The sequence below is a fragment of the Recurvomyces mirabilis genome (assembly GCF_035927965.1).
Source record: "Recurvomyces mirabilis strain CCFEE 5264 chromosome Unknown scaffold_44, whole genome shotgun sequence".
NCBI lineage: Eukaryota > Fungi > Ascomycota > Dothideomycetes > Mycosphaerellales > Teratosphaeriaceae > Recurvomyces > Recurvomyces mirabilis.
In genome coordinates this window covers 81,288-102,797 of record NW_027041978.1, presented here as the reverse complement: position 1 = coordinate 102,797, position 21,510 = coordinate 81,288, and the positions used below count along the sequence as shown (strand labels likewise).

General features: G+C 54.4%; 10 protein-coding genes across 10 annotated transcripts; 6 read left to right on the top strand and 4 right to left on the bottom strand.

Annotated features, from left to right (window-relative positions):
• Window positions 1-44: 44 nt before the first annotated feature.
• Window positions 45-1,708, bottom strand: LTS14_010552 (uncharacterized protein; the record flags this gene model as incomplete). Its single annotated transcript, XM_064843228.1, has 3 exons — window positions 45-1,472; window positions 1,525-1,586; window positions 1,642-1,708. The coding sequence occupies 3 exons, from the start codon at window positions 1,706-1,708 to the stop codon at window positions 45-47; spliced, it is 1,557 nt and encodes a 518-aa protein (XP_064689226.1).
• A 363-nt stretch (window positions 1,709-2,071) lies between these two features.
• Window positions 2,072-2,590, top strand: LTS14_010551 (uncharacterized protein; the record flags this gene model as incomplete). Its single annotated transcript, XM_064843227.1, has 2 exons — window positions 2,072-2,218; window positions 2,273-2,590. 2 exons carry the CDS (start codon window positions 2,072-2,074, stop codon window positions 2,588-2,590), a joined length of 465 nt encoding a protein of 154 aa, XP_064689225.1.
• A 281-nt stretch (window positions 2,591-2,871) lies between these two features.
• Window positions 2,872-4,859, top strand: LTS14_010550 (uncharacterized protein; the record flags this gene model as incomplete). The annotated part of the gene is made up of 3 exons (XM_064843226.1): window positions 2,872-3,663; window positions 4,238-4,432; window positions 4,485-4,859. The coding sequence occupies 3 exons, from the start codon at window positions 2,872-2,874 to the stop codon at window positions 4,857-4,859; spliced, it is 1,362 nt and encodes a 453-aa protein (XP_064689224.1).
• A 76-nt stretch (window positions 4,860-4,935) lies between these two features.
• LTS14_010549 (uncharacterized protein) lies at window positions 4,936-5,834 on the bottom strand (the record flags this gene model as incomplete). The annotated part of the gene is made up of 2 exons (XM_064843225.1): window positions 4,936-5,743; window positions 5,800-5,834. The coding sequence occupies 2 exons, from the start codon at window positions 5,832-5,834 to the stop codon at window positions 4,936-4,938; spliced, it is 843 nt and encodes a 280-aa protein (XP_064689223.1).
• A 131-nt stretch (window positions 5,835-5,965) lies between these two features.
• Window positions 5,966-7,184, top strand: MRI1 (S-methyl-5-thioribose-1-phosphate isomerase; the record flags this gene model as incomplete). The annotated part of the gene is made up of 2 exons (XM_064843224.1): window positions 5,966-6,471; window positions 6,521-7,184. The coding sequence occupies 2 exons, from the start codon at window positions 5,966-5,968 to the stop codon at window positions 7,182-7,184; spliced, it is 1,170 nt and encodes a 389-aa protein (XP_064689222.1).
• Window positions 7,185-8,031: 847 nt separating this feature from the next.
• LTS14_010547 (uncharacterized protein) lies at window positions 8,032-8,345 on the bottom strand (the record flags this gene model as incomplete). Its single annotated transcript, XM_064843223.1, has 2 exons — window positions 8,032-8,232; window positions 8,286-8,345. The coding sequence occupies 2 exons, from the start codon at window positions 8,343-8,345 to the stop codon at window positions 8,032-8,034; spliced, it is 261 nt and encodes an 86-aa protein (XP_064689221.1).
• Window positions 8,346-8,614: 269 nt separating this feature from the next.
• Window positions 8,615-9,799, top strand: LTS14_010546 (uncharacterized protein; the record flags this gene model as incomplete). Its single annotated transcript, XM_064843222.1, has 1 exon — window positions 8,615-9,799. The coding sequence occupies one exon, from the start codon at window positions 8,615-8,617 to the stop codon at window positions 9,797-9,799; it is 1,185 nt and encodes a 394-aa protein (XP_064689220.1).
• A 396-nt stretch (window positions 9,800-10,195) lies between these two features.
• Window positions 10,196-13,900, top strand: LTS14_010545 (uncharacterized protein; the record flags this gene model as incomplete). Its single annotated transcript, XM_064843221.1, has 2 exons — window positions 10,196-10,610; window positions 10,659-13,900. 2 exons carry the CDS (start codon window positions 10,196-10,198, stop codon window positions 13,898-13,900), a joined length of 3,657 nt encoding a protein of 1,218 aa, XP_064689219.1.
• Window positions 13,901-15,134: 1,234 nt separating this feature from the next.
• Window positions 15,135-16,463, bottom strand: LTS14_010544 (uncharacterized protein; the record flags this gene model as incomplete). Its single annotated transcript, XM_064843220.1, has 1 exon — window positions 15,135-16,463. The coding sequence occupies one exon, from the start codon at window positions 16,461-16,463 to the stop codon at window positions 15,135-15,137; it is 1,329 nt and encodes a 442-aa protein (XP_064689218.1).
• Window positions 16,464-16,721: 258 nt separating this feature from the next.
• On the top strand, window positions 16,722-21,058 carry PAN1 (actin organization and endocytosis protein; the record flags this gene model as incomplete). The annotated part of the gene is made up of 2 exons (XM_064843219.1): window positions 16,722-19,927; window positions 19,981-21,058. The coding sequence occupies 2 exons, from the start codon at window positions 16,722-16,724 to the stop codon at window positions 21,056-21,058; spliced, it is 4,284 nt and encodes a 1,427-aa protein (XP_064689217.1).
• Between the last annotated feature and the right edge of the window lie 452 nt (window positions 21,059-21,510).

The following is a 21,510-nucleotide window of genomic DNA, read 5'->3' as shown; positions in this document are numbered from 1 at the left end:
CAAGTTTACAGCTTCGCTATCAACTCCTGGCAACTCGAGCCCAGTCAATCCACAACAACCTTCCCCTCCAGCTCCCCATAATGCTCAAAGAAGGCATCAAACAGATTAACCCCATGCTCCACATCATAGCACCCCGTCGTCTCCCTGATCGAATGCATACTCAACTGCGCATTACCCACATCAATCGTCCTCAAACCCAACTTCGCACTCAACATCGGCCCGATCGTGCTTCCGCAGGGTGAGTCATTCTTCACCACGAACAGTTGCAATGGCACCCCGCCGTCCTTGGACCTGGCACCAGGCGCTTGATAGGATGCGGCTTTGGCGCGACGGGCGCATTCTTGGAGGAGGACTATACCGGGGGAATTTGTGGCGTAACGGACATTGGCGTTGACTTTTATGACGGTGCCTTCGTTCATGCGCGGGGCGTGGTTGGGTTCGTATTTGCCGCTGTAATTCGGGTTGATGGAGTGGGACATGTCTGCCGAGACGAGGAGGGAGGTCACAAGGGTTTGCTCAAAGGCGGTGGAGTTGGCGTTTTCGTCCGCGCTGACTTTGTCGTAGCTCTTTTCGGAGTCGGAGGCGGAGGAGCTGGGTCCGGTGGGGAGGCAGGATAGGCGGCGGAGGACGGCGGGGAGGAGGTTGCTGTCGGCGCCTTGGGCGGATGTGGAGCCGATTTCTTCGTGGTCGAAGCAGGCGATTAGCCGGATCGTGCTGTCGTTCTCGAGTGCGGATTTGGAGGAGACTGATTGGATGAGACCTTCGACTGTGCAGTATGTCATGCCCAAATTGTCCAGACGAGCAGAATAGATGAATTCGTCGTTCAGGCCACCAATGCAGCTAGCTTGGGTGTCGTAAAGCACGAGCTCGAAGTCCAGAATATCCTCAGGCTTGCAACCAGCTTCCTTCGCAATCAGCTCAACGAAGTAGGTATGGTGTCTTTGTGCTGGCGTCTTGAGAGGGTTGAAATCGGCCGCCTTATCTGCCTCACTCTGCTCCTTTGCCGCCTCTTCCGGAGTTTTGCCTGTCCTGTTCAACTCCGCAGATATGAGACCGGTGATCGGGATGAGCTGTGCCTCTTTGTTGAACTCGAAAGGCACGCTACCTCCGAAATGCACTGCCAGATTCGGTATCCTGCAGATCGGCTTGCTGACTCTGACTAATCTCTGTTCCATGCCGCCGTTGCTGCTCTTGACCATTACTCGTCCTGCTACACCGAGGTCGCGATCGAACCATGTGTGCCATAGTCCACCGCCGTAGGTCTCTACACCTACCTGCATGAAGCCATCTGCACTGCGCTTTGACACGGGCTTCACTCGTAGACATGGCGAGTCGGTATGTGCGCCGACCATAGCTACGGGGTTACCGGGCTTCCATTGTGAACCGATGGCGAAGGCCACGATCGTGCTGGCATTGCGGGTGAGGTAGTATTTGCCGCCTGGATGGAGGGATGGGGTCCAGTTGTCTCGTTCCTGGACACTCATCAGTCTCTGTATATTCGGCATTGTGGTATGAGTGGTCTACCTTGATCTGCTTGAAGCCCGCCTTCTCGAGTCGCTGCTTTGCGGAGTGAACGGCATGGAAGGCTGGAACGATATATTAGCGCCGTAGCCAGTTCACTCAGTATCTCAAAAGTCTTACGAGTAGGTGAAGCATTCAGGAAAGAGACAAAGTCCTCTGCTCGTTTCAAGGATGCCTTTCCTGCCATCTTGTGGTAGTGTCGACGGATGAATATGCTGCGCTGCAAGTTTGGGGTTCGGGTGCAGTGGAGCAAGCAGAATGAGATTGTCTGCTTCGAGATGGGACAAGGGTTGAGCAGGACCATAGATTTATGGTCGAAGTTGTACAAGGCAATAATAATGTCCCAGAATCAACAATAATGCTGCCCGCAATGCGTAGTCACCTTCCCAAAGAAGCGAGTGGCCCAAGCTCCACAATTCCTGTTCCTGACAGGCGTCATTCCAACACATTCTTCCTTGACAAGAAAATGAACACCTAGACACGGCCGAACATGATTCAAGTGTTACTCTTGTTACTCTCTGTAGCTATCGTGCCTTGACAAATCGCAGCCATGTCAAGGTTCTTCCGCTGGTTTCGGACCGAGCGACTCCAGAACACGGGTTCGCTCGCCCGAGATCTACTAGCAGGCGAGCGTACCTTCCTAGCCTGGACAAGGACAGGTCTCGGTTTCATAGCTCTCGGCGTCGCTCTTGAGAAGGTAGGGACGATGACTTCATTGGTCTCAAACAAGACAACGCTCACAGTAACATAGGTGGAGGCTTTCGTAGCCATCTCACCGACTTTACTTCGTCTGGAGAACAGCAACACGAAACTGGCAGCAGGTACATTAGTTGGGACTGGAAGTCTTATTGTCTTGCATGGTACTAGCCGATACTTTGGCATGCTCAAGGATCTTCAGGAAGGCTACTACCGACCGAATAGGATCGGGATCATGGGTCTGGCTATGGTCAGCGTTGGCGTAGCGTTTGCTGGAACTCTCCTTGTGCTGGAGAACGAGGCCGAGAAAGACAAGGAGAAAGCTAAGGATGATGCGGTCCGGATAGCTGCGTCCACCAAAGGACGTCCGTGAGAGGTGCGTTGCCTGGCGTCTTCGCCACTGCCTGCGAAACTAAGATCACTGTGTACGACTCAGTAGTCCAGACGATGTCATGAGCAGATCCCGGTGGTTTGCTGCCCACGATGTCTTTGTCTCAGTCACGAGATGATGTCAAGGATATCTGTTTGACATGGTCATAAGTACCAGCACTCCAGAAGTGGCAATAGTGACTACGATCGAGCTTAGGCATGCCACTATGCGTTGCAGACCTTATAGAAAGACTCGATGTCGCCGCCACAAACCATTCATCGAGCATGGCATCAGTATTTGAGACCATCTCGATCCCGGTACCAGACTTCACGCGGCACTCTCCACCAATCCGCTCTTCCACATCCTCGCCACCATCGATACTTTCCGGAGCATCCTCGCCTGCGATCCGGCGCTCTTCACGCCTACGCGACACCACCATATTCTCTCCTCCAGCCGGAGTGCTCACCGAAGCTGAGATCGACGCCGCACCCATGTGCGGAACACACAAGGAGATGGCTCTAATCCACTACCACCGCCTTCTCAACATCATCGCCCAGGACGATCCTAATGTGGTCCCACCATATACTTCTCAAGCCGTCGCTCGTGTCCAGCTCGCACGCATGACCGTCGTCCTCCGCAGCACCATCAGTCACTTCCGGAACCATCCCGGCAAGGACGCCGAGATCCGCACTGAGCCTCCTGCACCAATCCACAGCCGATCTGATGGCCGAAGACTCTACCAAGATCCCCTCGACGTCCTCAACGATCGAGACCAGCGCATCGAATCCCTCATCCACGACCTCATAGACGCTAGCTTCCACATTCCAGGCGCAAAGAGCAATCTCTGCTCCGATCCGCTGGCGCCGGGTCATGATGACACGACGGCGCCTTTGGTTCAGGAGAGCTGTGCGGGCGGTGTTGATGACTTTGCTGAGATGTGGAGTATTCCGGAGATGATGCTTGGTGCGAAGCCGCTGCCTGACCATTCGTCTGTCTATAATATTGGTGCTGAGGTGGATGTTGGAGTGATTTATCGGCGTGGGAAGACGGAGAGTAATGTTCTGTACCATGCCAAGGTACTGGTATCGCGAGTAGATCCAGGTACACTGGAGCGAGCGCGATCTGAGATGGAGCTTCAGAGGTGCCGGACTGCGAGAGTCTCTGTTGGTTGGCCGCCGAGTGGGAGATCTAGAGCTGTTAGCCTGAGGATTGGGGATCTTGAGCTACCCACATGAAAAGGCAGGCGAACGATGATCTGACGGAGGTGACTCAGGGCCAAGGAGTGTTGCTATCAGCGCATCTGCGTTCGATTCACTGTTGACAAGCAAATGAGTCATGGTGGAAGATATGTACGCTGTCACATGTCGCAGGTGTCAATCATTGCTGTCGGTCAAGTGAGGGCTCGATAAGTACTCCAACTTCTAGTACCAAACCTGCTCTTCCACAAACTCATAGTTATGATCACTCTTACCCTCGTAAAACTACTCCCACGACTCACCAAGCCCCATCCTCGACACCCAGCCATCATGCCTCCAACCACGCGCGACGGCCTCATGAAGATGCTGCATGCACATACTGGCCGGGGACGAGCGGTGGGTCTCCACTCCATACGTGCAGGGGTCTTGAGTGCGAATCACTGACATTCTCTAGGTCGCAAAAGCCGGCTCTGCCTTCTCCACCATGGGCAAGAACAATAGGGCAGCACGCTGTGGTCGTAAGAGAGCTTTTGAGGATGAAGAGTATGCGGGAGATGAAGATGCGGAAGGTGACCCTGAGTACGAGTATGACGAGGACGACTATCCTCCGCGAAAGCCACCAGCACCGAAGCCGTCGAAGAAGAAAAAGGTATGTGGGTGCTCCTGACACAACCGCGTCCGTCGACTGACAAGGTCCTTAGCCGAACTCGAAGCCCAAGCCCGAAGCAAAAAAGCCACCACCACCCAAGCAGCCTATCATCGAATCCTGGCATCCAGCAGGCGGCGAACAGCCCAGCCCCAAAAGTAACAAAAATCCAGCACCAGATCCAACAGCTATCCTCGGCATCGCACGTGTATCGACTTGGCGGCTGCAGTTCTTCAAGCCCGCTATTGATGATCTGATCCGGCAGCATGCCGAGTATGAGAAAATGGTGACGAATACAATGGTGCATGGTGGTGAGAGTCTGACTGATGTTTATGTGTATTTTCCTAGTGCGAATGCGGCGGCGAAGGTCAAGGAGGCGGTTGATAGGGAGGTGGTTGCAGGGAGGAAGTTGCAGGTCATATATGTCTAGACACCGAAACCGGCATATTTTCTCTAGATTCGGCTGTCTCCTTATATATACACAGACGGAAGATCTTGCTACTCATCTAAGGAACCGACTCGTTATCCACAGCCAACACCAACGGCGTCTCCTGCGGCAACGCATCCAACTTTTCCAGATCACCCTTCCCCAGCTCAAACCCAAAAACATCCGCATTCTGCGCTATTCGTCCCGGATTATCACTCTTCGGTAACGGCGACCAGCCCTTCTCAATACAATACCGCACCAACACCTGCGCAGTCGTCTTGCCATGCTTCTTTGCCACCTCGTTCAAAGTCGCATCGTCCTTCTTCTGATTCCGGACGAGAGGACAGTAGGCTTCGACCACGATATCGTTCTTCTTGCAGTACTCCACTACTTCTCTTTGTTGGAGCCAAGGATGCAGTTCGAGCTGGTTCACAGCCGGTGGCCATACTTTGGCGTACTTCTTCATGTCCTCGATATGTCCGATGCCGTAGTTGCTCACGCCGATGTTCTTGAATTTGCCTTCGGCGTGCAGTCTCTCCATCGCTAGCCACATCTTTTTCCTTGGCTCGGCTCCAACGGCTGCGTTGTGGATGAGCATCAGGTCGAGGTAGCCGTCGTCTCCTGCGATGTCTTTGACGCTACCTAGGCATTTTTCGTATGTTGCGTCGACATCTGCTCCGGCCTCCCAGATCTTGGAGGTGATCCAGACGTCTTTTCGGTCGAGGCCGGATTGCTTAAGTGCTTGGCCGACTTCTTTCTCGTTGCTATATCCTTGGGCGGTATCGATATGTCTGTACCCGACTTTGAACGCCTCGAGGCATGATTTGGTCGTGAGATCCTTGGGACTGTCCCAGACGCCGAAGCCGAGGACAGGTAGCTTGTCGCCACTGCGGAGCGTGAGTGTCGCAGAAGCCATAATTGAGATGTGTGTAACGAAGCATACTGTAGCAATTTCTCGAAACATATACAGTATCTCATGACTGCCGTCTTCGGTTAGTGGGGCGCGATCCAATGCCCCTCATGACGCAACCATACACATGGAAATCAGCCTGTACCTGAACGTAAAAACTTTCTGGTCCCAGCTCAGATCTGCCAGCCGTGCCGACGATATGGTGCTCGAAGCAATACGTTATCAGCCAAGGAGTCTTGAGATCCTCAATCAGCTGAAGTTGCCACACCAGACCGCGTACGACGAGGTCAAGGACAGCAAAGATGGCTGGCATGCAATCAAGGATATGCGGACACGTGGTGCACCTGCTATTGCTATAGTCGCCGCCCTGTCACTGGCCGTGGAACTGCAAAATAACAGGGTCTCTGAGAATGCTGAAGAAGTCGGGGCTTTCATCGTGGAGAAGCTGGACTATCTAGTCACCAGTCGACCCACTGCTGTTAACCTGGCTGATGCAGCAAGAAAGCTGAAGAAGATTGTTGAGACGGCTTCCAAGTCAAGTGACAACAATGGGCAGGCTGTCGTCAAGGCATACTGTGATGCCGCTGCCCAGATGCTGATCAGTGATGTATCTGACAACCAAGGCATCGGCAAGTACGGCGCTGAGTGGATCGAAAAGCAGGCCGGAGGAGGACAGGTCAGTGTGCTCACGCACTGCAATACCGGGTGAGCTCGAACATCACTCTACCCAAATCTATCGTCCTGATATTCGCAGCTCCCTCGCCACCGCAGGCTACGGCACAGCACTAGGCGTCATCCGCTCCCTTCACGCCAACGGCAAGCTAAAGCAAGCCTTCTGTACCGAGACCAGACCATACAATCAAGGTTCACGCCTCACCGCCTTCGAACTCGTCCACGACAACATCCCCGCAACACTAATCACGGACTCCATGGCCTCGGCACTACTGCGACTAAAAGGTCCTTCGGAGCACATAGCAGCGATAGTCGTGGGCGCCGACCGCGTGGCCGCCAACGGCGATACGGCAAATAAAATCGGGACCTACCAGCTGGCCATAACAGCCAAGCACCACGGCGTCAAATTCCTCGTCGCGGCACCTCGAACTACAATCGATCTGCAAACCCGATCCGGCGAGGACATCACCATCGAGGAACGACCGGGCAAAGAAATGACATTCATCAAAGGCCCGCGCTTCGACGGCGTGGACGTTGACCTGAGCCATTCAGAGACCGTGAGCATCGCGGCGAAGGGCATTGATGTCTGGAATCCTTCTTTCGACGTCACGCCCGCTGAGCTGATCGATGGCATTATCACGGAGATTGGAGTGGTGGAGAAGGGTAAAGATGGGAAGTTCGATTTGACTATGGCGATGGAGGCGCATAATGAGAGTGTTAAGCCGAGTACGGTGGGTGGGTTGTGATTTTGAGTTTGGATAGAGAGATGGATAGATACCCGGTGCAGCCTCAACTACTGTAGATCATGAGGATAGGTGAGATTACCCTGCGCGTAACAATTGTCGGACTGAAGCTGCGTCCGCATTCGTGGAAGTACTACCGTCCACAGTCTGCTGTCCCAATACCATCTGATACACAGCCAGAGCCACCGTATGCAGGGATGGGTATGAAAGAGCCCCAGTTGAGGTGGCTGGGAGAGCGCACACTGAATGCCGGCCCAGTCTCATGCGGTAGAAGGAGACGTTGCTGTGGACTACGATAGACAAGGCTCCATGGAGCGATTTCCACCATCTCCTCGCAGAAGCACCGCAAAAGGCTGGTATCCTGTGTTCGTAGTGGGGATCTATCTGTGGTGTCTTTGTTCCCTGTTCGATTGGGCTTCATAACGGCCAGGACTGGCTCCCATACCACGCCTTTGCACGTAGCCATGTCTGGTAGATCCGAGTCAATCACGAGGGCTCTACGCTATTTGGCCGTAGAGGGCGGCCGAAGTTGGAAAGAGGGCTGCTGGTGGATGTTCGCGGGATTGATTCGGTGGTGGCGAGAGGGCGTACCTTAGCTAGCATCGTTGGCTGGATCGAAAGCTCGTGGTGACTGTGAGTCGGAGGGGATCCACGCCAGTGTCCTCCCAGAACGGCCTTCGCCAATCTGGTGCAGTATGAGGGATCTGGGCTCCGAGCTGCTGGCGCTCGCCACTCCTGCCTCGTCAATCCTAAACCTTCCGTGTACCTCGGCGTCTCCATCATGTCACGCAGGGCAGCAGCATGTCTGCCATGAGCCCGATCCGCGCGACGTGGCATCTTGTGCTGGCTTTCATGTCTTCCCATCAGCCTCACTGCCAGCGTGCTCAGTCCTGCTTCCGCCTTCCTTCTCACGCTGAGCTCTCATCTTCTCTACATCCTCCTGGTCTTTTTCTGCCTGTGCAAGTAGTGCTTCTATCTTGGCCTCCATAGTGCTCAATTGACTTTCCAGTGCAGCAGCGGTTCTTTCACCTTTGGCGAGCTCCTGAAATGCCTATGGTTCTATGTCAGAAATTACACGGCTTGAGGTTGTGCAACATGATCTACCTTTGCCAGATCGGCATCGTCTGCACCATCAGAGGATGCTTTAGGCTCATTCGGTGCCATTTTTTAAGAGTGTTTATCGTGCAAGGGACAGCATCGTAAGTGAAGTCGTTCATGCAAGTCGAGCTCGTGCAATGCTTGGCAAAAGACGGAACGGAGTCGGAACCATCACGATTCCGTCCGTCGGACCTTGATACAGTAGATGCCGGTGACGATGAGATAATCACGAACCGACTACCGTCGCGACGAGGTGTTTCACTCGATCTTGATTTATCATCTTAGGACTCTTGCCTTGCTTCGTATAAGAGACAATGGCATCAGAGACCTCGACAATGGCGACATCACCAGATCGAGCAGTTGCGGCTGCCTTCTCCATGCAGATCATCCTCCTAGGCACGATGAGACGACAGACGCATAAGCAGATCGATATACTCCCTCCGCCGTCCTCCGCACGACTGCATGAGTCGCTCGACGAGACACCATTCGATCTCCATGAGTACCTAGCTCAGCCCGAGAAGCAGCGCGGAACAGTTTTGTACCTGGCTTATGGATCCAACCTGTCCAATGAGACCTTCAGAGGCAAGCGTGGCATCAAGCCGTTGTCGCAGATCAATGTCCAGGTACCTTCGCTACGGATGACCTTTGATCTACCTGGTCTACCCTACGCCGAACCATGCTTCGCGAACAGTGGTACCCGCGACCCCGAAAACGACCCACCGAGAACACTTTCGCAAACAGCAAGCAGTAGCGAGAAGTCACCTTTGCTTGGCGTCGGGGAGCAGGCGAGCGGGCAGGGATACCACAAGGACTCATGGCACAAGGGCTTGATCGGCGTGGTATACGAATGTACACCCGAGGACTATGCACACATCATCGCAACCGAAGGAGGAGGGGCTTCATACCACGATGTTCTGGTCGAATGCCACCCTTTCGCCTCTGCCGATCCAGCTACGCCAGTACTGCAAGATCCCACAACTCCACCTTTCAAAGCACATACCCTTTTCGCACCTGCCACATCACCAGGCGATGTGCCGAAGCAAGGTGGAAGAGTACAACGACCGGATATGAGCTATGCTCAGCCTTCAGCCCGGTACCTCAAGTTGATCACAGATGGAGCCGACGAGCTCGGCCTTCCGTATGAGTATCGAGATTATCTGCACGCCATACATCCATACACCATCACGTCAGCGAAGCAGCGCATGGGCTCTTTCATCTTTCTCGCTATCTGGGCTCCAATTATCATGTTTATCTTTACAGCTGGGAAGATGTTCCAGGACGAAAAGGGACGATCGCCGCCTTGGTGGGTACAATTGGTTGGAGCGATATTTAGGGCTGTGTGGGGGAGTTATGATGGGTTCTTTGAGCCGTTGTTTGGGGATGGGGAGAGGTCTATACCGGATGGTGGCGATGATGCGAGAGACGATACGAAGTCACGGGGAGAGAGAAGGAGGGGTGGGATGCTTGGTTTGAGCCAAGAGGTAGATCCGGAGAAGGCGCGATTGGTGGATGTACGATAATGTAAGTCGAATGAGAGAATATGATACATGCACGAACTGCAATTGCCTCGCCCTGTTCCCTTTCATGCTCGCATGTCTGGCAGCACTACACTCATTGTATGCCGTCAGCCCGCACGCTGCCAGCTCATAGGCGAAAGGCCATTGGACTCCCTCCATGGTGCTATCTTCCCCAACATTGATCGTACCCCTCACTACCCGACATATTACACCAACGGCCAAGTACTCGTGTCTAGGGCGTTGCTCAGGACTGTAGATGAGCATAGAAGAAGGACGAAGTCAGGTGATCACGCGCTTAGCGCGACTTTCAGGCTTCATCCGACGTCACATCACTCCACGACTCCACCATCCTCTCCTCACCATCTTCAACACGAAAAGATATGGAGAAGAACAACACCGATGGCGCCAATCATACAGAGTTACGAATCTCAAGATCTCATCAATGTTAGTCAAGATGCGCGGACTTCTCCTGCTAGCCAGGGGAGCGTGGTAGAGGACTCGTTGGGTGTGGCGACGAGGGGCGGTCCGGCACAGCATGTGGACCGAGACCATGCGGAAGCCGATCAAGGATATGGCGCAGATGAGGAGGAGCTTTATGGAGTGAGCCCTCCAAGGCTCGTTGTGGCGGATGCTGCGGAATCGTTCGTCAGAGAAACTGCGCAAGGAGCCCCTGAGTTTGCCACCCAGCCGCCCAAAACAACCCACTCAGCTCCGAAACCAGTGCGCAATGAGGAGCTGAACGGCATTACAGTCCGTTCGTCGCACGTTGCGAGCCATTATCTGGATGATCATTCGACCAACGAAGAGGAAGAAGGTCAGTGTTCACTGACGTTGAGCAGCGGAATCCGGCTGACTTGAGTAGGAGATACAGCTTCAGCACAAGACATCCGCCGGAAGAGCAGCGGCAGGTCCACAAGCAAGTCTGTCTCGAGTGCAGCTTCGAGCAAAGCGAAGGCCAAACCGCATATCTCTGCCCCGACGTCCGTCATGACTAAGGCGAAAGCCACGCCCACCAGCAATAATTCTGCTTTCGCTGCTCTTCAAGCTCGGAGGAATGGAAGTGCCATCGCTGGAGCTGCGAGTACTGTTCCTAAGCTCACGAGCACGAGCGAGTCTACGGCACCACCCAAAGTTCGGGCTACCCAGGCTATAAGGAAGGCACTGGCCGACAAGGACAAGAATGCTCGGGCTCCTGCTCTGGAAATGGCTGTCGACGGCATTGACGAGAAGCCGAAGTCACGAAAGTTAGGTATGCTTGCAGTGACACCAGCGAGAATCATCGAGAAGACTATGACGCAAACCGGAGAAACAGCAGATCATCAGAAGCATGCTCGCTCGAGCGCAGTTCTGGACAAGAATAGCAAGAGCAAGTTGTCGACTGCTGAGGCTTCGAAAGCTACAAGCACCGCTAGATACACTGGCCGAAATACAGCACCTGCAGCCAAGGTCACTGTGCCGAGCCTCGATGACTTCTACGATGTACCTCTCTCTCCTCCTGGCAAGCAGGCCACGAATGGCAAGATTATGCCAGAAATCAAGTCGCAGCAACCTAGTAAGAAACAGGAGGCAGAGAAACGCAGTAGCCACGCACTTGAGAACAAAACCCGCGGTCGACCAAGAAAGCGACCAATTGCCGAAGATAGTGATGACTACGTTGACGCGCCTGTACGCGTGCAGCCTGCGAAATCGGCCCAGGCGGCAGCTGCCTTCAAGAGACGGAAAGCAGCACCTCCGAAGGCAGCACCGCCGAAGGCTACAGTATCGAGCAGCTCCAGCACGAAGGTTGATGAGGAGGGGATGGACTTCGAGAACGACCACGAGTCGATTGAAGATTTTGAGCACGCTGTCACACATGTGGACAAGGAGGGTAACGGATTGGGAGGCATAAGAATAGAGAAGGGTGAAACTGGGATGGTCGACGGCTCGGTGGGTGAGCTGGCTGACGACGACTCGCCACGGGCTGAGAAGACAGCTAGAAGAGCTAATGTCGCGAATGGCGCATCCCAAGACAACGCCATCTTGCTGTCAGACCGCGAAGATTGTTCTTCGGAGCTCGATGAGACAGAGCTAATGCCTGCGAAGCCGAAAGCAAGGTTACGACCTTCTGCGAAGGCGGTCAAGGCTCCGCAAACACCAGCTGCACCGTCGTCGAGCCCGCCCAATTGTGACCCTGATCAGGCTCCTAAGCCACTTGCAGACGTTGAAGCATCTCGTTGCTCTACCATCATCGGCTTCGATAGATCTGGTCCACGCAATCAAGGCACTCGATCAGTAAAGAAGCCTGCTGCTGGGACACCCTGGCATGACCAGACAGCTGGAATCCTTTCCCCACGCAAGATTATGAAGCTACAGCGCAGTACTCTGGCACGTGTAGACGCACACCATGGACTCGGACCGTCATCTGCTGTAGGGAGCATGAGGTCACACCGTAAACACCGTACCGATCGCAGAGCCCAGCCCGAAAATGTTGCTGCGGACGTCATAGACGCCTTATCCGGACTGCTGGGCCATGCCAAAGCATCTGCTGGGGATATTATGCCAGAGCTACGCACTAGAACTGAGATCGCAGCGTGGGGCGGGCATGACCAGGATGAAGGCTTCCAGCTTATTGATGATGCACTTCCGGCCCCAGTCGCTGCCACTAGAGGAAAGGCGCTCGATGAATGGTCAGTCTCCACACAGCCACCATTACCGCGAACAGCTTCACAAGTTGCTATGCCTCCGCCTGCCCCCAAGCACAGCAAGTTTGCAACGTTAGATGTGCCAGCTGCTATCCCTGTTACAAATGCTTTAATGGCCACAAGAGAGGTCCAGACTCATGCACGACCTGCCACTAAAACCTCAAAGCGAGCATCATCAGACGATAAGGACCTCGAGGCACCCGTCTCCAAGAAGAAAAGATCAAGGCAAGCAGTCCAGAACAGCGTTCCAGATCCCACGGTCGATTTTCCTACTCAGCCGAAGCCCACCAGAAGAGCTCTGCAAGCTATTGGGAAGTCAAAGGTCGGCAGACAGGCATCCCAAGGCAATGTTGATGTTGGAGGTAGTCCTATACCTAGGGATATGGTGGTCCCTGAGCATTCTACGGCCTTAGAGATCTTCTCGCAGCAAGCTGGTCTGTCCTCAGACTCTGCACCGGCTCAGCCAAAGCCTTCCTCTAGTATATCCACGACATCAGTCCTTCCAACCGGAGATCCTAGTTTCTTTGACCATCTGCTGTCCATACCATCATACCAGCCTCAACAGCTCGCGAGCAACGATAAACGCAAGCCAACGTCACCCGGACAAGAATCAAAAGCCATGACTGGTATTGCGATGCGTAGGCTGGACGGCCAGCGTCTGGTCATCCATGACGAACTCGGTCCGCCACCCACAAATCCCTTTGCTAGCTCGGAAGCAGCTCGCGGGCATCTCCGGAAAGAGAGCTCTTCCTCACAACTTGCTGAGAAGCTAAGACAGCAGACTGCACCATGTTTCCGGAAGCGCAAGAGTGATGCTGTCGAGGTAGAAGATCCACAGAAGACACTTGTCGAAGAAGTGCCGAAGTTGAAGAAGCAGAATTCCACGAAGTCCGTTCGGCTTGAGACCGCTATGTCAGCAGAAGACGACCCAGATAGAACACTTGTAGAGGGTCTACCAATTACGAGGAAGCGCATAGCTACCAAAGCTGCCAAGACTGTCCAGCGAGGAGGCAGTGTTCCGGCAGAAGAGGAGTGGGAAATGTCAGCCATCGGATTCTGGCGCAACGGCTTACAAAACTACCAGGTCAACATGTTCGACGAACTGGTCGGTATTTCGCACAAACTTATGCGCCACCTTGTCGACCGCGAGACGGCCATGCGCGAAGCCGTCTCCGACTATCGTCGCCAAGGCCTGAATATGATCGTTGAGATGGAAAGGAGACATGCTCGCGAGTATAAGGCGTCAGTGAAGAAACTTGAGGAACGGAAGGAGAAGATGAGAGGGGATTTGAATGCTATTAGTGAGAGGCTGCAGGATGCTGTGGCTGTTATGGCGCAGAAGAGGGGTGAGAGGAGGGAGACTGGACGGAAGCTTGACAAGGAGGAGGGGAGGTTGGTGGAGATATTGGCGGGTTTGTGTTGATGGGGTTGATGAGCTCTGAGACACACATGTGGGACGTGGAGGGAAGGTCCTTGTTGTCTTTCAAGTGCTTTGGGAAGGCGATGCTTATGATATGGTGTGGACGCTTGCGGCATAAATAATCCATCTAGACTCATCCGAGGGAAAGTGTTGTGCTTCAGCTGCCAATTCGTGAGGGCAACCCAGCGTAGTCACATCTCCTAGTCGCTAGCGATCTGATCTCCAGCTTGTCAAGCTTCTAGCGAACATGCTCATATTGTGACCAATACATGTACTTGTCCAGCTACAGTAGCTTCTTGGACATTCCCCAGGAAATCTCAGCCAGTCCAACAGCCTTTGTGGAGCACCCGAGTCCGGAAGTCAAGCCCATGTAGAGATCGATGTAGCTCAAACTTGAGCTTCGACAGCGCAGTGAAGTGATGCTGGATATCCCCTTCTGCAGTACGGCTTCGCTGACTAATATAGCCAAACATCTCGAGCCAGTCGTTATCAACGCAGGCCGTGTTGCGGCTTAGGATAGTCTGTACACTTCTCGATGACCGACAATGCTGTGTACGATAAGCCCTCCCGAGGAAAGCGATAGGTGCCAGCGTGCAGTATCTACAAAGGCGACAAACTTTCTCACACAATCCCGAAGTCAACCATATCAGCATTGGACTACCGACATAACATCTTGCGAGCGAGTCTGCTCGTCCAACAGGGTTGAGGTCGACAGGCTTCTTTCAAGAGCAATTCTTTACGCTTAGCCTCGAGCCACGGTGTGTCGTAATGCAGTCCTTGAGCCTGAGCATCGAAGACTGTGTTATCGAATCTCTCGCAGTAGTCCGTGATGTCCTCGGGTATACGCTTGAGCAGGTCATACGGTGTTGCACTGGGCCGAAGACGCTGCCTTAATCCCAGTCGTGCAACATGCAGCTCCATTTGATCCGGTCCCGGTTTCAGTATGTACTTTCTGCGATGGCCAATGACAACCCTGTCTAGTGCTGAAGACATCTTTAGCCATCTGAGCAAACCAAGCTTTTATCAGAGCTCGACCGCTGCTGGTCATGTAGACCTTGCGCCACTAGGATCAAGTCTTTTCTAATCAAGCTGTGGTGTTTATGCGCCATCTAGGCAGATTTGAGGAAGTGTTACCATGCGCCAGTCGGGAATCCAAGGACTGTACCTGACGCTCTACCGGCTGGAGCATAATGCGCATGTAGATTGCGATAGTAGCATCGATGGTGTTTGGATCACGTCATCGTACAGCCTGCTTCCTAAACACTGGTGCGTCGTTTCGAGCGTTGCTGTGCTTTGCCCGTCTGAAAGCTTTGCGCTCGAAGTATGCAGGGAAGATCTCCCGATGCTTCTCTGCGAGCCACAAGGCATCATGGTATAGCCCTTGAGCTCTTGCCTGACGGGTCGCTTTTAGGAACGTGATGCGGAAGGGTTCTCGAGCCTTACCGATACCTGGCAAAAAATGCTCAATCTCCTCGGTACTTTTGGTGCCGAATAGTCTTCTGAATAAAGAGATTGTGGGTTTAGCACTGGGTTTCGTTGGATGTTGCAGATGTAACTGTGCTACGATCAGATCTCTGACATCTTGACTTGATTTCCACGTGTACTTCTGGACCAGATCGATAAATCTATCATAAAGTTCCGGTGAGGTTCCGCGCCATGACCCGAGAACGAGCTGATTGGAAATCTCAATCGTAGCAGGCCAATGAGAGACTGTCAGCCATTGTAGGCCAATCATCGTTCCAGGCTCATCCAGTGGCAGCGTATGCTGCCCAGAAGTTTCGAGCAGACGGACGGCCTTCGTACGCGAGTCCAGCAAGTTGAAAAGAGTATTCAGAGCGTCGTCGGCGGATACTTGGTCGTTCCGAAGCAGTTGCGCCCGGATGATGTTCCTCAAGAAGAGCCCTCTCCAAATGAAGAATTTGGGCCCGAAGCTTCTCCTAGCATTCGTTGCATCGACGTCGACTTTCACCCAGTCCAAGAGGATGTCTTGGAGCCCTTCAAGGACCGCGCAGTAGCTCAGCCAGAAGACCGACTCGCGCTTTGACATCACAAAACCAAGCCAGGCGTCATTATCCCGAAGTAGATACTCAACGATGACGCCTGCTATGGGGCATTTCTGGACGAAGTCTGATGTCTGACTTTTTGGCACGCGCTGCAGACGTTGAAAGTGGTGATCCAGGCAGACCTCAATTGTGGCCAAGTCAACCGACTCAGTGGTTAGAGCTGCCTTCAACGTATCAAATGGCATCTTCTTGGAGTCTTGCAGGCAATCCTTAACACTGATCGCGGCAGCAGAGAGGGGGAGATGGACCTCCTCATCCTTCCTGACGAAGCGAATCCATTTGGTTGTGTCGTGAGCGTCCAGGACTTCCGGGCGTCTGATCTGGCGACGATAAGCAAGCTTCGGACGTCCGGGAAGATCGGAGGGTCCACTTGAAGGCAGCTTTTGCTCCGCAACGATAGATCCAGCAGTGGAAGAGGGAGCATGATTACTGGCGGCTCTGCATGGAAGGAGACCTCGTGGGTCTGTTGTACGCTGGAGACGAGCGCGGATCAGATTGTACATTCCCGCTCTCATCGGTCCATAGCTCTCAACAACAGTTTACCAAGCATTCGGATGCCCCGCAGTGGTGGTATGTTCTAGTGTGTTCGTGGTGAAGGGGGCAACGAGGAAAGCGGAACGGGTTCCTCAGAGCTCGGAGCTGATGTCGGCCCGACCTCGTGGCAGCAGCTCCAGGAATCCACGAATCCACGAATCCACGAATCCAAGTCTCCTACCTAGTGATCATTCACTCGCCGTTCCTCGAGTATCCACGGCGTCATCATGTTCTCTGGCTCCAACTCATATCTGGGTGGCAGCAACAGTGCGCGGCCTGGCCAGCCGCAGTATGGTCAGCAACAACAGGCCTTTGGTGGCCAGCCATCACCCTTTGGCGCACAGCAGACGGGCTTCCAGGGTCAGGCGCAGGCATCATTACAGCAGCAATATACTGGCTACCCCGGCGGTGCACTGCAGCCGCAAGCGACCGGATATCCTCCTCAACCACCGCAACAACAGCAGCAGCAAGCACCATTCCAGCAGCCACAGTTCACGAGCTTTCAACAGCCGCAGGCGACAGGATATCAGCAGGCCCCGCAACAAATCCAACCGCAGCAGACCGGCTTCCCTGCCAGCCAGCCTCCTCCACAGCAACAAAATGGCATTGCGCCGCCACCTGCCCAGCCGCAGCGACCACAGCAGACCGGGATGACCAGTAACGACATGGCCAACTCCTTCCGCGGCTCGTCAGCCACCCAGCCTGCACCGCAATCGCAACCCACTGTCAAGCGAGGGATCCCGAGCATCCGCCTCTCCTTCATCACGGCCACCGATCAAGCCAAGTTCGAGCAATTGTTTAAGAGCGCGACCAATGGCGAGCAGGCACTCAGCGGAGACAAGGCGAGAGATCTGCTGCTCCGGAGCAAATTGGACGGTAACAGCTTGGCGCAGATATGGACACTTTCGGACACCACCAAGAGCGGGCAGCTACTGTTCCCTGAGTTCGCACTGTCCATGTATCTGTGCAACCTGAGGTTGACTGGAAAGGACATGCCGACATCACTGCCAGACAGAGTTAAGAACGAGGTCAGCAGTATGGTGGACATCATCTCCTTCGGCGTGGCAGATGACGGACCCGCCAGGCAGACAGCAACCAATGCGCCCAACTTCAACGAGCCTCCCCAGATCCAGCAGCCACAGGCGCAAAGTGCCAGCAATCAGCAGCTTCTCAGTGCGTTGACTGCTCAGCCAACAGGATATCAATTCCCACAGCAGACGGGGTACCAGCAGGCACAACCGACTGGGTTGCTGCCGCAGCAGACTGGGTTCCAAGGTGGTATGCCACAGGCTACTGGCTATAGTGGCCCACGTCCGCCTATGCCACCGATGCCCACAGGCTTCAATCAGACATCGGCACTTTCGCCACAGCAGACAGGATACCCAATGGCCGCACCCTTGAACGCGCAGCCTACCGGTGCACCTGGCCAATGGGGCCTCGTCAACGCTCCCGCTTCCGGTCTACCAAACTTGCAAGCTCTGCAGCAACAAATGATGCCACAGCCAGGACGCGAAAGTGGCTTCTCTGCCCAAGGTCTGCGCGGTAATGCGACTGTGCCATGGGCTGTGACAAAGGACGAGAAGAAGATCTATGACGATATGTTCAAGGCGTGGGATGGTTTTGGCAAAGGCTACATCACTGGCAATCAAGCCATTGAGATCTTCGGGCAATCTGGATTGGAGAAGCCAGAGCTGGAACGAGTCTGGACGCTGAGTGATCCTCACAACAAAGGTAGGTTGAACCTGGACGAATTCGCAGTCGCCATGCATTTGATCTACCGACGTCTCAATGGCTACCCAGTACCCAAATCGCTACCAGCCGAGCTCATTCCGCCGAGCACGCGCAATATCAATAGCTCTATCGACCGCATGAAGGGTCTGCTTTCGCAAGATGCCACCGAGCGCAAGAGTACGGGCGCCTTTTTGCAGCCGCAGAAGACTGGGGTCAGCTATCTCAAATCGCACTCTTTCCGGTCCGGATCGCCTGATACTGGAGGACGCAAGGATGCGACCGTCTTCAAGAACAACGACGACGATGTGGGCTACCGCTCATCTGCTCGGAGGAGAGTGGGAGGCGATGCTGATGGCCGTTCGCCAAGTCCTGCTATCAGTGAGCAGAGTGCAGACGACCTGAGCATTGATCAGCTCAAGAAGACCATTCGTGAAAAGCAAGTACTGCTGGATGCGATGGACTTCGAGGATGAAGGCCATGAAGATGAGGAGGATGCACTTGATCGCAAGGATAAGAAGGAAGCTGAAGAACTTTTCAGACGCATCAGGAGGATACAGGACGACATTGATGGGCACCCAAATAGTGTCTACAAGAGTGCTGATGGAGATTCCGAGAGGAGGGCATTGCAGCGGCAATTGCGTGGTCTGCAAGATCGTCTCCCGGAGCTCGCGAGTCATGTCCGGAGATGCGAGCGCGCAATTGCTGATGCTCAGCTTGAGCTCTTCAAGTTGAAGGATGCCAAGGCCAATCCTGGATCTGCGCAGAGTATCGTCGGAACTGGTCCAGGTGGTCAGGTGACGGAGTCAGACAGACTCAGAGCAAGAGCAAAAGCTATGATGCAGCAGCGCTCTGCAGCATTGGCTGGCCGGAAAGTGGATGTGGGCGACGATGGAAGTGCGGCAGCGGGGAGATTGGAAGGCGAGCAGAAGCGTGTGAACCGAGAGAAGGACGATAATGAGGCGATGGTGAAGGATGTCGAGGAGAGTGTGACTGAGTACAGTCGAGGGCTGGAATCGAGCTTGAAGGAAGGTGCGGAAAGTGCTAGTGATGAGCACGAGCGGAGGAGGTGGCAAGATGGTCTTGGCGTAGAGGATGAGGTGAAGGACTTCATCTTTGAAATGCAGCGCAGCTCACGAGCTGCAAAAGTCCGGACAGAAGACCGCGCTCGCCCTGCGGCAGCTCAGCAAAGTCGTGATGTCGAGGACAGGAGCAGCACACCTACCGCACCTGCAAGAACAGACAGTCCGGCAGCACGACAACCAGCACAGGCCAGTGGCGGCACCTACAATACATATAAGACCGCCGAGGAGAAAGCGGCATATGTTCGACAGCAAGCCGAGCAAAGAATGGCAGAGCGTATGGCCGCACTTGGTCTTCGCGCCCCGTCTAAGAGCGGTGGTGAGAATGCCCAGCAGCGAGCCGAACGTGAGCGCAAGGAGAAGGAAAGCCGCCTCAAGCAAGCCGAAGAAGAGGATGCCAAGCGTGAGCAAGAACGACAGGCACGTTTGCAAGGCGAAGGATTTGGCGCACCAACGCCACAATCGCCAAGCCAGGCTGCTGGAAAGCCTAAGCCACCACCGCCTGCCCCGAGGAAGAATAGGAGCGAGAGTTTGCAGAGTGAGCAGAGCCAGCAGGGCAAGGTCGATCCTCAACTGAAGGCCGAGGTACTGAAGGAGCAGCATCAAGAGACACGAGATCTAGAGTACGTGGAGTGTGTCATAAGTAGAGTTACGATGGTGCTAATGTTTTCAACAGAAATGAAGAAGCGAAGCAGGAGCGTGAACTGCATAAGCAACGCGAAGAGGCCGAAGCTAACCTGCGCGCGCTCGAAGAACAAGTCAAAGCAGGTAAGCTGAAGCGTAGCGAGGAGAAGACACGCCGCGCAGCAGCCAAGAAGGAAGCCGATGAGAAGGAGAAGAGGCTTGCAGCACAGCGAGCAGAGATAGAGGCTGCCAAGGAGAGGGAGAGGCAGCTTCGCGCTCAGCTCGAGAACATCGACGATGATGATAGCAGTGACGACGAATGGGAGAAGCCAGAGGAGGACACGCCGACGCAGAGCGTCAGCTCGCTGCCACCACACGCGCCATCTGCGCCTGCACCACCGACTCCTGCTCTGGAAGAAGTGAGGGCGCAGGAGCCTGTTCGCGAAGAGGCTGCCGCGACTGCGCTACCTGTCGCCAGCCCTCCAGCATCTGAAAGCAAGAATCCTTTCTACCGCTCTACGGGACAGAGTCAGGCAGGCTCAAGCATCACCAGCCCTGCCGCGGTCGAGGAGAAGAAAGATACCAATCCTTTCCATCGTCTCAGTAATGCAGACATCCAGAGGCAACAGCAAGCCCTGCCCGATCCGGCACCGCCTTCTGCTAGGACTCGTGGAGCTCCCAAGGACGAAGACGACTGGAGCGTTGTCGAATCGGACGATGACGAGGAAGAGGAAGAGGGACCTACAGGCGGAAGCGCGAAGCAACTAGCAAGTATTCTCTTCGGTACCATGGCTCCTCCTCGCCCCTTGAGCGCCGCTGGATCCGGCCCGGCTTCACCTGCTGTGGGTAACAACCGTGCGGCTTCCCCACCTTTGGCCATGCCAGGTGCATTCGCGCATAGTGCACCTCCACCTCCGCCTCCACCGCCACCAGGTGGTGCTGCGCCGCCGCCGCCTCCCGGGCCGGCTCCGGCTCCTGCTTTGCCTGGTGGTGGTGCTGCTGCGGCAGGTGGGGATGGTGCGGCGTCTGATAGGAGTGGGCTTTTGCAGCAGATTCAGCTGGGTAAGGGGTTGAGGAAGACGGAGACGAAGGATAGGAGTACGGCTGGTAGTGCTGGGAAGGTGCTTTAGGTGGTTGTGGTTGTTTGGTGGGGAGAGGATGCAAGGAGGAAGCGAAAGGCTTGCGAGACCCAGTGAAGAGGAAGTTGATATTGCAGGAAGTGAGTAGGGTGGCGGTTGATTGGACGATCGCGAGATGTGTAAGGTAAATATTTGGTGTACAGATTGTGTATATGTGACTCGTCAGGCTTTTGCCCACCTTACTGCGAAATTGGAAACGATGAGTCGACAGGCGTTACATACCCACGAGCTGATAACGTTATCACTAGGACTCTTAAACGATGACAGGATACTTGTGGCTGCGGCACCTTATACCGGAACCAAGCCACCTCGGTCACCTCGGTCACCCAGGCTAGTGCAATCGTTCGATGATATGCACTACAGCTTGCGTCAAAACGGCTGCAGTCCCTGCTGTCACTTTTGCAAGGTATACCTTGGTTACCAAGGCGTGGGAGCGGAGTTTG